At 38.8% G+C, this 14,381-nt stretch overlaps 1 protein-coding gene across 1 annotated transcript in view; it reads left to right on the top strand.

Moving 5' to 3' along the window:
- The window catches only part of gypc (glycophorin C (Gerbich blood group)), a 28,744-nt gene extending 14,834 nt beyond the window's left edge, over positions 1 to 13,910 (top strand). The window contains exons 3-4 of the mRNA XM_089133254.1: positions 5,205 to 5,240; positions 13,270 to 13,910. Of these exons, the coding sequence (XP_088989380.1) occupies positions 5,205 to 5,240; positions 13,270 to 13,466 (233 nt within the window). The 3' untranslated portion in view covers positions 13,467 to 13,910. The remainder of the gene's footprint in view (positions 1 to 5,204; positions 5,241 to 13,269) is intronic.
- Positions 13,911 to 14,381: the final 471 nt, after the last annotated feature.

Raw genomic sequence — 14,381 nt, 5'->3', positions numbered from 1 at the left:
GCTTCTTCTTCTCCTGTGTTTTGACCCAGAGATTCTCTAGGAGATGTGTCATAGGGCCTACCGTATAACAGTGAAAACATGGATAGCTGTAAAATTCAGTCAGTGGTGGGGAAAGATTAAAGTAAATTCCTATGTCCTCTACCAGTGGACTGGCCAGACTAAGACAGATTTGCAAACAATATTTGAGAGAAATAGGCCTTTGTAGAAATTTTTTTTTTTGATTTTTTAGTTCAGCTCATGAAAAATGGGGGCAAAACAAAAGTGTTGTGTTTCTAATTTTGTTCAGTGTATGATCTTGCAAAGCAATCACATCATCAACAATACAGTGCAGAAATACAGTGGATAGTTCTCAAGTCTGTTAGAAATTAATATCATAAAATCTGTTTAAGAGGAGGATTTAAAGGTCTGAATCGCCTTGGTGTTGTATAGAGGTGGAATATAACCCAAGAAGAGCTCCTGACCAGTAAATGAGAGATTTATTGATGGGCTCACAACATGCTTTCACTCAAGGTTGTTTTGAAGCCTTTCTTGACGTAGATCTGTGCATTGCGAACATAGTAAATAATGTTATGATCAATATCCCCTTTTTACAATCCCAAGTCTGATAAATGGTTACTGTAAGTCATTCTGAGCTTAAACTATAAAAATACCTTCCTTTGAAGACAGCAGGTTAGTTGCACTTTGAACCTTCAAACTTTTTTTAAACAATTCCATAGACACCCAAATTATCCTTCCCATATATATATATATATACTGTATGTGTGTGTGTGTGTGTGTTATTTGTCATGTACATATAGGCAACACATTAATGTCAGGATAATTAAAATATATGAGTTCCCAATGTTTGTCCTTACTTTGAGAAATATTTATTTATTTAAATGTTCACAAGGACCACCAAACATTTCCTTTGGGCTCCCTTGAACACCCTCGCCTTAGGACTGTGGGAATTAATTCTCATGCTTACCTTCTCTGATGAGCAAACAATGTACAACAGTGTGAAAAAAATAGGCATTTTTACAGGATACTACACAAACGTTCGACTATGCGGTAGCCTTATTCTTGCTCATTGTGACTGCTGCACCACTGAAAAATGTATCTAATCAAAATATGTTGATTAACTAGGGCTGAGCATTTGTATGGTTTGTTTGAGGTTCATTATAAGCTAAGGCTGATTTGCTTTTCCCTCAGGTTATCATCTATTGTCAATGTCCTCATTGGTAATGGGTTATTTAAGAGGAAGCTGCTTAGCTTTTAATGCTCCTTCACAGAGCAGGATTTGGGCTTACATTTTACTGCCAAGGTTGATTTCCCTGAAAACACTGTCTCTATATAACAAAACATTTCATCCTGCTAGTCCAGCAAAGCAACATTGGCTCAACCAGTGGTTTTGACTGGACTGAGTGTTTTGTCTGACCATTGGCAAATATTTTGTTTAAAACAATAGTTTTATTTGTGACCTTGACCTTGAATATTTGATATTGCACATGCACAAATTAATTTTAAGGTAAGAAACTCTGTTTGATTATTGGAGCTGTGTCAAAAGCAAAATTATATATATATATATATATATATATATATATATATATATAGCTGCTCTTTTAAAAGGATGATGAATAGTAAACAACAGACATCATCTGAGAGGTGCTAGAGAGACAAAAAGTGAGAGGAAAGTAATGTAAAAGAGAGAGTTTAGTCAGGCGTTTAGTGGCTGTTTTCACTCTCAGTTAGACACAGGCAGTTGGCCACAGTTGAGTGCTTTCCTGACAGACATCGAAGGAGCTGTTAATTCTCAACATGAAACATGAAGGCCTGCCCTGACACTTTATCACCTCATAGATAAGACAAGGACCTCCGTTTCTGTGGTTTTCACAATGTACTATAGAGCTATGCCCAGGGAGGTGATGGGCCTTTTGTGGGACATTTTACCTTAAACTGAAATTAAAGGGAGTGGAAAAATCAACCAACTCAGCACACAAAGTTCTAAATAGAAATTAGGAAAGGAAATTAGATAAATATCTAATTTATTTCAAGATCTAATCAAGTCACATTTAAAGTTGTTCAGCGAAATTTTACAGGATAAATCCAGTCATACTGCTTTGTTTATAAGCGACTTTTGTGTTGTGTGAGCAGTCTTTTACATATTTTACACTATTGGTATTAGACAACCGACCTGATTTTGCACACAAAATTGTGTGCCTGATGTGCACCTGATATGACCAAACCTTAAAAGTATATTTTAAGGATTAGACTATTTAGGGCTACTTGCCTTGTTATCCAATGTGTTTGAGGCTAACAGATGAGAGCCAGACCATTGGTTGTCCCCATGAATAAAATGTTCTGATCAGAGCTAAATGCCATTGCTTTGGTAATTCTCCAGTTTGGGCACTGGTCATAGCAACAATGAGAAATTTGCATTTATTCAAGCTGGAAAATCATCAGCCTAATGCGTTTCCCACCCAAGAACTGAAGGGACTGGAATTCATTCTGGCTCCTAGCATTGCTGCCCATCCTATCGGGAGACAATTACCAGTGCGCTTCAAAAGCCGGCTTTGGGCAAGATTAGCTCCACTTCTGGGAAGGTGATGAAAGCAAATGTCTCGCTGCTGGGTCTGCTCTGCCCTGGGTCTGTGTAGCAGAAGTGAGAGAGGGGGTGGAATGCTTTTGGCCCTCATCATCTTTCAGGTCCAACCCATCGGGTTTCATGGCAGGCTGTGAAAAAAAAGAAGCTGTTCTTCAGATCTGGCCACACAGCACAGATGTCCTCCTCCATGTCACAGCGACTGGCGGATTTCACTAACGAGGCTAACGAGGGGACGCCTCCAGGCGAGATAGGCTCCCTCGTGTTTGCATGGCAAATTTAGCAGAGATTTAATCCGTCCTGGGGTGTTATGTCTGTACGCTGAGTGTGACTTAGAAAGATCTTTTATAACGGGCTTAACATCCACTATAAGTATTTCTGCGGTAGCCTAGAATGAGAAGATAAGTATATATTAGCCCGAAATTTCAAGACTCCCCAACCCATACTTCACTGCGTATACTCCATTTAAAACTCCATTAGACTCCATTTAATTAAAATACATTATACTGTCCCAATTTAACGCAGAGTAAGCCATTTGTTGGTTAATGTTCCCAATATGTGTAGCATCTCTGTTTTGTGGCGTTGTCAAAACATCACTTCATTTGATTCAGCATCCAACATAGCAGCATTGGATTTACAAAAGAAAAGTTTCAGTTACCAGCGCCATTGTTGAAATTTCCAGTCATCCATTATTCATTTATTCTGCAAGGAAAGTGTTTACTAAATTACTAAAATAAAAACAAAGCATAGTATTCAGCTGGTCATGTGACCTCAATCACGGCATATATGTACAAAAACAGCAAGAAGTTCATCATATGTCAGAGAGAAGTCTGTCGTATTATTATTTTCTTATGATATAAAGAATTCTGAATTATGAGGTCATTAAAAATTTGCAACAAAGGAAAAGTATGCATTAATTAATCATTTACAATAAGATCAATGACATGCTTTTAGAAAATAAATAGGGTGAATTTTCATTACATGCTGACTTTAGTAATTGTACTGAAAAGGTGCTTATCTTTATTTTCAAAATAACATAACCTTTGTTTTCTTCTCAGTAGTTAGTTTATCATTTACTCTAGGATGTACACAAAGCACATGCAGCACACACTATACAATAGTTTAAATAAATAGACCTATCAATAAGTTCTGGGGTCCATTTTTTCAGAAAAGATATATCTTAAATCTATAAATCATGTTCCGGAGTCGAGGTTCATGTAAATTTTAGGGTTGGTGATGTCACTAACCAGGGAGGAATGTTGTGTAGTCCCTACCAGCCATTTGTTGTAGTCCTTAAAAAAAAAAAAGATTTCTTTAAAAGTAAATATCTTCCTTTCTTTGAAATGTTTTGGAACTTCGCCGAGTAAATGCTAATTATGCTCAAACAGCAAAATTGCACACTAACTAAAGTCAAAAAAGTTTAAAAAGTGAAATCATAATCACCCACCCCTTTAAAATGACGACGATTCCCAGGAAAAGTCTGCCGTACTTTGTGAAACAAAGACCGACTCTATTAGAGAGATATATTTCATGCAGAGTCTTAGTTTTTCTGACTTGTGGTTTGGTAGAGCTGGAAGCACTTGATTGATGTATAAATAATTCATTGCATGGCTCAGAGCCTCTGTGAGCTTGTCTTTTTATGCAAATATATATATATATATTACTCCACCCTTTTTAAAGGACAACTAATTACTAAGTCATGAAAAGGAGACATTAAAGTTCACATGAGTGGATGTTATACCTTCAAACACACCTTCATGCCCTTCACATTACCCAAATGTGAATGTTCTTATGTCTCCTTAATTACTCCAAATATAGTCTCGCTGTAAACACCAAATAACAATGAGCTTTTAATCACAATGTAACAGGTTATTAGACACTAATGAGGGAGCTTAATTGTTTGTGTTTGGGGGGCATCTGCTTGGTCAAACCTGCATTATCCTTTCAGTTTAAAAATAGTTTTGAGGGTCTCACTAGATCCATCTCCATTTTGAAAGCAACATCTTTGATTTGCCTGATGTCCTTCAGTGAAAGTCAAGTCAAGGCAGCAGATGTTGCCTTTGCAATAATTCATGATTATCTTCAGTCACTTTCTTTAACGAGCTTGTTGTCCCCATGGTGATGGAGAGAACGAGTCTCGCTACAATACAGCGGGGGAGAGACAGCTGTCTATAAAAACAAAGCATCATGAAAGATTCACGTGTGTTATTACAACACAGGAAGAAAGTCAACAGTACGTGCTTTGCGAGGGATCAGTGAGGCGTTGAAGGATTTGGTTGTAGAGAGACAGTTCATGGCTTCACTGTAGCACTCCTCTAGCCAATGAGGAAAACATCAAACAGAACACTAAACTTGAATGACATGTAAAGACATTTGCACTTAAAATCAGCAGAACAGCAGCAGAACTAGAACTAGCATGTTTAAGGACAGTTTCTTTATTCTACTTTATTGCCTTACTCGGTTTAATATTTGATATCTACTTCTATTAGAAATTCTTACCTACATGTATGAGTGAAATCACTTTAAATTTTAAAATGGACAAGGGGACAGACTATGTCATGTGACAATTCTGTTTTGGCATATACAATTACCATTTTTTAAAATATTCTTCTCTTTTTGTCTTTAGAGCGATCAGAGCCATACTTTGAAGCTATAGTTGGAGGTAAGTGTTGTAACAGCTCACAAATGTACAAATATCCAATATGCCCTCAACTCACATACACTTTTGCCTTAAGTCACTATTTCTACCAGAAAAGGAACCCTTTAGCGTCAGTTAAATGATGCCCTAGGATCACGTCTAACCCTTACCCAGACCTAAACCAAAACCGCGTCATCTAACTGACGCTTTACCTTTAGCGTCAGTTAGATGACGCCCTAGGATCGTGTCATGTAACTGACGCTAAAGAGTGCCTAAAGCATCAGATATTGAAACATGGTCAAAATTGTCAGTTAGATGACACCTTGGGATGAGAATGCGTTGATTGTGTTGCTTGCAAAAAATAATAAAAAATAAATAAATATTCAGAATGCATGGGTGTCAGAGGAGAAAGATGCTTGTTTGCCTCCGGAACATTTTGAGAACAGCACATTGATGATGGTCAGAGAGGCTTGGGTGATTTCTGCACAAATGAGAGGTAATTTGTGCACAAGATTTTTTTCTGGCCTCAGAAGATCTGTGGCTGAGCAAAAAAAAAAAAGAAAAGAAAAAGAAAAGACCAGTGCCACTGTGGTCTCACTTTAGCTCATTTACACATGAATAATCAGTGTGTGGCTTTGTTCTCATCCACAGAAGCAATTCGAGTCAGTAAAATCTCAGCAGGGTTCTAAGGATACGTGCACTCATAACCTATTTCAGACAACTGGACATGCATATCAGGATATAAATTAGTCTATTTCATTGCTTTCAGTTGTCAAGTCGATCAATATTTTCATTAGCTAAATTTACACCTGAATCTAACTTTCAGTTATCTGATTTCCATGTCCTCTCACCTTAATAAAATGTTGTTTAACTTGGTTCTCTTTTAAATTCCCACTTGAATTTATAGCTAAAGATGAGTTGAGAACTCCAAAACTAAAATATACCAAATTATAAGCCAATTAATCAGCCAATATTTGGCTATTTTAATATATAGGACAGCTGAGCAGAAGAAGATGCTGATAAATGAATGAACAAAATGAATGTGAGTGGCAGCAATTTCGTGTATGATTTGCCATCATTAAATTGTATTATAGCATCATTATTATGACAATTAACCACATTGATCTTTAGATATCAGATATATATAAACTATAAAGCACCCCTGAAGTGAGACCACGCCAGCTTCTGAAAAAATCTGAAGCAAGTCGATCAGGGTGGGCAGGAAGTATGGCAGGCGAACGCAGCTCTCGTTCCCTCTCAGGGAACCAGGGTTACATACGTAACCTGAGACATTCCCTTTCAAGGGAGCCTCGAGCTGAGTTAGAACGCGGTGGGAACCCCATACCCACTACACCATACTGAGAAACACCCGTTCTGTGTGAAGTCTTTGTGCACACCAAGAGGCAAGCAACCTATAGCCCCTGAAGTGGAGAAGTCAAGGTCATAAAATCTATCAAATGTATGCAGAGAGGACCATCCTGCTGCATTACAAATGTCAAGAAGGGAAACACCCTGAATCAAGGCCGTTAGAGGCCGCCATAACCCTAGTAGAATGGGCCCGAACAGCCATAGGTGAAGGCTGTTCGGCTACTTCATAAGCCAATGATATAGCCTCGACTATCCATTTGCTCATAACCTGTTTAGATGCAGGGGACCCAACTCTTGAGTGACCCAAAGTGGACAAATAATTGTTCAGACTTACGCCACAGGGCAGCTCTGTGAACGTAGGCATCTAATGCCCGAACTGGAGATAACAGGTTCAGTCGTTCATGATATGGGGTATTAAAAGGTGGAGGATAAAATGCCTGCAGCACTATAGGTCCCCCAACTAGTGCAGGTCTAAACCTCAGTGTACTGTACCACGGAGAAAACGCGTAATAAGAGGATCTCGATTGAACAGCCACTTCGGTGCCCTGAAACGGATAACCGGCAGGGAACAACTGACTTGACTGTTCTATAACCCTCCTCGGAGGACCGTTTGGGGATGCAGACACCTCGGTGCCCTGAAACCGATAACCGGCAGGAAACAACCGAACTGACAGCGCTGCGACTCCCCGAATCGCACCCCAGAGGAAAAACGATTTCTCAAAACCATCCCTTGGTTGCACAGTCACTACGGTGCCCTGAAGCGACGAACCGGCAGGGAACAACCAAACTGACCGTTATCCAACCCTCCTCAGAGGATCGTATGGGGACGCTGACACCTCGGTGCCCTGAACGGCGAACCAGCAGGGAACAACTGAACTGGCAGCGCTGCGACCCTCCTCAGAGAGTCACACCCCAGAGGTCGCTGAGGAAAAACGATTTCTTAAAACCGTCCCTGCCCCGGAGGAGCCCTCAGAAGCCTGATAGCCTTGTTTTTTGTGACAGTACTTTTTTTCTAAGCTTTATTAGAGATAACGACAGTCCTCAGATCTTGCCTACCTCTAACTACCTTAGTTCCTACGACCCCCCTCGGAGGATCATTGGAAAAAGCAGCTTTTTATATTTGAAGGCTCGTTTGGGGACACTGACACCTTGGTGCCCTGAAACGGCGAACCGGCAGGGTTTTGTACTGTGTGCTGCGAGGAGCTTAATAGGCTGAGACTGCTCCCGCCCAGCAGTCTCAGCAACATTAGATTGGTGAGGAAGAAACCTTTGGAATGCCGCTGAATGGCTTGTTTCTTAGTCTTCTTGAAAGTGGAGCGTCCAGAAGAACAGACATATTTATATCTTTATTTTCCCTTTTTTTTTACATCAGAAAAAACATAAATATATACACATAGGCCAATATATAGTTCTGTGGCCACCAGCGGGAAAAAAACGAACTGGCAGCGCTGTGACCCTCCTCCTCTGAGAGTCGCCCCTCACATTCTTCCATGTCCTTATATACACTTTACCCACCAGGGCTGCCTAATAAAAATGTATTCATTATTTATGATGGCTGGTGGGTAACGTCGGGGTTAATAACGATGACACCGACTTGGGATAGAGAAAGCTTGCAAGCGTCACTGTAACCTGAGGCACTGTCATACTATGATACTCAATACCCAAACATTACTATAGTTAGACATCTGGGGATTAAACGCATAAAATACAAACCGGTTTATTCCACAATCTCGACACCTCAGTGAGATAAGGAAAAAAAAACGCAGTCACCTACGAGGAGGCTGAGATAAAGAGTTTTTCTGTTTTAAGATAAATTTCATCTAAAAAAAAAAAAAAAAAAAAAAAAAAACTCTTCTTTATTTCCAATCTCATAATGTTCAGCTGGACAGTAAATATTTAACTGGCAACAGCACAGACAAAACTTCCTTTTAAAAAAGCTCCTCTTTATTCAGCAGATATATGAGCTGACTTAGATGTTTGAATTTTCTATGAATAAATAAGTGTCTTTTTCTTAATATTTTTGTACTCTTTTCTTTTTAAACAAAACACTAACGGTACCAATTCCTCAGAACTGGAAATCGTTAGATCTGGCATGTGAAAGCTGAGAAAGGGCAGAGCCCGTCCCAACCCCCGCTGTCAGATCCGTTTGCGAGCCCCGAAATGCGAGTCGTCTCCGCGCCTCGGCAACAGAGAGACCCGCGCGGGGACCGCGAACCGAACCGTCCTCCTCAAAGAACGCCCGGCGGGAGCGGAGTGTCCTTGCAGACAGCTTCCCGCAATGCTCACATTGTCAGCTCCCTCGAGAACTGACTGCTGGCATGCTCCACTCCCAAACGGCAACATAATAGCTGGTGTGTGTCCCCACCCGTGAAGTAACGAGGGCAGGGCTAGCCAATCTTGCTTGCTAACCATAAAGATAGATAGTGATATATATATTGGGCTTTGACAAACAACAATAAATAGACAAGGACAGATTTCACAGAGAGCGCTTGCTGAAAATGCAGAAGCTAGCGCGGTCTGATTTCAGGGGTGCTTTATAGTTTCCTGGTCTATGACGTCACCCGCCTTGACGTTTCGGGCTTCCATTGGACTGATTTTACATGTGCTTCACGACGTAATAACGCAGAGCGTTCCCTTGAAAGGGAATCTTAATTGTCTTCTTTCTTGTGTGACATTAAAGGTTTAGTTAAACAAATTAAATCACAGATGTATGGATGATTCTTTAACTATTGTAGCTACTTTTCTTGTCCCTGGATGAAATAATAAAATCTAAAAAAAAAAAAAAATTCTTCTTTTTTGTTCAAAATTATCATGGCTCAATCATTCTTTTTATTATGCTGTATAATTATGAGGCCTTTTATGAATGATTTTTACTGTTTTCCCCGTCCCTAAGCCAGACTTTGTGCCTTCAACCTCGCTTAATTCTAAATTAAAGATTTAAATAATGTAGATTTTAAGTACAAATTATAAAATAATGTCTATTTCATTATTATACATATTATATATTGCAATATTTATTCACATTTTCTTATATTTTTCATAAGTGGGTAGAACCCTTGTCCCTTGGGTTCACTGTCATTTCCACCGCACTGTAAAAAATAGAATCCTGGGATCATTGTTTTAGGTTTGAATACTTAGTAACCATAGCAATAGAAACTCCACAGTGAACACATGGCTGGGTGAAAGGGTCACCTCTTTAGGGGGGGTAATGAAAAGAAGAAAAATCAAGATAAATATGACTAAAACTGAGAATATGTTTATTTCACATGGACGTAAAAATAACTGGATTAAATTAATTTAATAATGTGTAATTTGTGTATATTTAATGTTAACTGTAAAACTAATATTAACAGTTATATGACATCTTGGGATGAGACTGTGTTAGATTTGCCTATATGATCGAAGATTACATTTCATGGTAGTGACTTTGGGAGTCAGAAGAGAACATAAGTAAGAAGGCAGTTTATAATGGATGGCCTTAAAAAGAAAAATATACAAGTGCTTAAGCCTGCGATTGTGTAAAGATGGACAACCAACACTCTCATACAAGCTACAATGATGAGTACAAAAATTAGAATCAGTTACAAATCTTAGTGCTGCATGATATACAGAATCCAGCATTTTCAAAGAAGATTGATTTGCATGCATGTATAAAATATCACCATAATCCAACATTGACAAAAATGTTGTTTGTTTAAACTTGCCGGGGCCGTGACAAGCGCCTCTCTGCTCCTCCGTTTCTGCTGCTTTCAGTTAAGTCACGCTGGCTCTGAACGAAATAGCGTCGTGGAAACGTGTTGGCCTAGTGGACCTAACCGTCCCGTGTATATACAGATAATAAATTCTTAATTTATAAGTCAGATAATTGGCAGAGGTATTTGTACACCATTGAGGACATATTTATGAATAAACATATTGATTTTAAATAATGAAATACATAAACTACACATTGTCATTCACAATGTGTCATTCGCTCAATTATGACATTTTTAATGCAAATATGACAATGTTTGAGATGTCTTGGTAATGACAACTTAACATTACCAAGACAACATAAATTGCAGATTCATTTTCAAACTTAAAGGGTTAGTTCACCCAAAAATGAAAATTAAGTCATTAATTACTCACCCCCATGCTGTTCCAACCCCGTAAGACCTTCGTTCATCTTCGGAACACAAATAAAGATATTTTTGATTGAATCTGAGAGCTGGATCAGTCCTAGATAGACTGCCTAAGGGACTGGCTCTTGACGGCCCATAAAGTCATTAAAGAAAAGGTTTAAATATTCCACGTGCCTACAGCGGCTCAATTAAAAGTTTATCAAGCGACGAGACTACTTTTTGTGCGAAAAAAACATAAATAACGACTTTATTCCACTATTCCATTACTTCCTTATGGGCGCATGCGCGAGAACTGAGACGAGGACGTTCTCATTCGTCTACTTCTTGTTACCGGCTGCTCACCGCTTAGGAGTTTTACCGCCCCCTACCGTATAAGATGATGTCCTGATATAGCTGGAAGCGCAAAACTTTCTGTTTACAAGCAGAGGAAGATGCGCGCTGTACATACGCTTTTCAATTTGCGTATTTTCCGCACTATAAGGTGCACTTAAAAGCCTTTAATCTTCTCAAAAAACGACAGTGTTCCTTATAATCCGGAGCGCCTCATATATGGATCATCATTTTATACGGTAGGTGGCGGTAAAACTCCTAAGCGGTGAGCAGCCGGTAACAAGAAGTAGACGAATGAGAACGTCCTTGTCTCAGTTCTCGCGCATGCGCCCATAAGGAAGTAATGGAATAGTGGAATAAAGTCGTTATTTATGTTTTTTTTCGCACAAAAAGTAGTCTCGTCGCTTGATAAACTTTTAATTGAGCCGCTGTAGGCACATGGAATATTTAAACCTTTTCTTTAATGACTTTATGGGCCGTCAAGAGCCAGTCCCTTAGGCAGTCTATCTAGGACTGATCCAGCTCTCAGATTCAATCAAAAATATCTTTATTTGTGTTCCGAAGATGAACGAAGGTCTTACGGGGTTGGAACAGCATGGGGGTGAGTAATTAATGACTTCATTTTCATTTTTGGGTGAACTAACCCTTTAAGAAACCACTTAGCTTCATGGGTTAACATTACATCAAACTGTCATGTGGTTGGTTTTGACATTATCTGTCATGAGGCCATTATAACTGGTCATTATTAAAAGGCAATGTTTCGACCCTCAGGTCAACCTGTAGGGTCAACTTGAAAAAGGGACATGTGATCACCTTAATTCTTCTTCGATTCTTCTTCGTTTTATAAATCAGTTTTGAAAGTGTGGAATTCTGTCTTTCAAGTAAGGAGAGATGAAGGTTGGATAAAAATGAACCGCTTTTTAACAATCCCCTAATACAAGCAAATGTGTTGAAAATGAGAAGTTTGCAAACATCAATGGTGAGAGCAGAATACACATGTTTGTCTGATCTAAAGAACAGAAACAAGTAGAAAAGTCCCCATGAACTTTGTAGTTTGATGGGCATTAAGTCTGTGAGATTTATGGATAAAATAATGAAGGACATTTTTTTTTCAGTTTTTCCTTCTATCGACAGACAAAGTATACAATAGAATCGTTGTGGTAAACAAGAGGATAAAATGAAAGAAAGTTTTCCAAAACTTCAGATTTCAATCATAATAGATGAAAAGCCTAAAAAAAAAAAAGAATCAATTGTTGTTTCTGTATACCTGAACTGAATTTGTTTGAAGACATTTCAAAGAAAGCCTTGTATTTGAAAGTCTCTCATCAATCTGAACTGAAGAACTGTAAAGACTCAGGTTGGAGGTGTTTGGCCAGGGCTCATCTCCTAGATGTTGGAGGTCCTTATATAAATCAACACTGCAGATCTTCAGTGGAGGATTGTACATTCAGCAATTGCAACTAATAGATATTTGGTACGTGTCGACCCCACTGTGGGGAAGGAATGTGTCTTTTAAAGTCTTGAAGAAACTTTGAAACATATATTTTTAGATTGTTCTAGACTAAATGGTTTGTTTCAAATTTTAAAGAGTTGGCTTAGAGAAGATATAGATGAAAATATATTTATATTTGGCCCAAAAATATGTTGCAAACAGATTAAAAACAGAAATTCTTTAATACATTTTTTAATTGGTGAAGCAAAGCTGGTAATGTGTATTACAAGGGAAAATAGGTGGAAAAACATCAGCGGAATGACTGAACCATGAGCTTATTTTAAAGGCTTTTGTATCTGCAAGGATTAAAGCAGAATTAGCTTCTTCTTTTTTTTTTTTTTAAGTGGTTGCATTCAGTGAGTTATGGGGACAGGCACAAGTGTTATGTGTAGTTGACCAAGAGGAAATTTTATTCCTAAATTTGTAATTTTATTTATTTATTTATTTATTTTATTTTTATTTTCTTGTGTGTAAATGTACATGTATTTTATGTTAATGTGCATAATGATATGTGATGAGGACAGTTAGTTTGGCAATTTTTTTTAAGAAAAGAATATTTTACTAGTGAAGGGTTGTTAAAGTCAAGTTTGTCTGTCTCTCTCTCTCTCTCTCTCTCTCGCTCTCTCTCTCTCTCTCTCTCTCTCTCTCTCTCTCTCTCTCTCTCTCTCTCTCTCTCTCTCTCTCTCTCTCTCTCTCTCTCTCTCTCTCTCTCTCTCTCTCTTTCTCTTTCTCTCTCTCCTAGCTGTCATTGCTGTGGTGGTTCTGGTCCTGCTCCTCCTCCTGGGCGTCATTCTGCGATACATGTACAAACACAAGGGCACATATCACACCAATGAGGCCAAGGGCACAGAGTTTTCCGAGACAGCAGACTCCGCTCTTCGTAGAGACCCAGCATTGCAGGACGCCATGGATGAGAGCAAGAAAGAGTATTTCATATGAGGCACAACAGATAGCCCAACTCGGCTTACATGATGCCTTAATGCTGTTTGCTAGAGCAGTGAAGTAGCTGGCAGAGCTCTTCGCAAACAGAAACAAACAAGGAGAGTATAATGAAATTCCTATATATTTCAATATCTGACATTGTTCATATATTTTTTCCTGAATAAAAAGGGTAACATATGAGTATGGATACAAATTATGTACTCCTATTGGAAGCTGGTTGTCAGCACAACATCAGTTTAGGAGAATGTGAACGCATTCTCATCCTTTAACGTCATATAGAACGCTATATGACAAAACGGCGCTATACTACGCACATGGCGCCCGTTATCGTTAATATAACACGCGCTGTGAGGGCTAAGTTTAGGTGTGGGGTAGGGTGTGCGTGTCTTATTCACGCTAAAGGATTCATAACGTCTTGGGTTCGCGTGTTATATTAACGATAAAGGGTGCCATGTGCGTAGTATAGCGCCGTTTTTGCATAGAACGGGCTGGAATGTGATGGTATTCAGGTGAAAGAAAGGAAAGCCATTGATCTTAGTATTTGAATATGAATGGAAAGCGATATTTCAAGACATTTAATTGGTAGGATTAACAACAACAACAAAAAAACACTTTTCAAACAAGTGAAATGAATTGGTCTCTCACATCTATACACTGTACCTGGCACATATAATGGGACAGATTCATGAAAATCTTCTTAAGAAACAAGTTAAGAATTGAAAGTTGTTCATAAAAAATCTTATTAGTAAGCGATTTCTGAGAAAAGCTGTTAAAAGTGGATCGGACGGAGCAGCACAACACACTTGGAGCTAATCAGCAGTAGCACACTTATGATGGGGGAGGAGAGATTTGAATAAAGACTGTAGAAAGAGTGGTGTCTGAGAGACATTACAAAAGAGAAAAGGTCAGAAA

The sequence above is a fragment of the Pimephales promelas genome, chromosome 7 (genome assembly GCF_988280905.1).
Source record: "Pimephales promelas chromosome 7, fPimPro1.hap1.1, whole genome shotgun sequence".
NCBI lineage: Eukaryota > Metazoa > Chordata > Actinopteri > Cypriniformes > Leuciscidae > Pimephales > Pimephales promelas.
The sequence above is the reverse complement of the archived record's forward strand: the minus strand, read 5'-3'. Positions and strand labels throughout refer to the sequence as shown.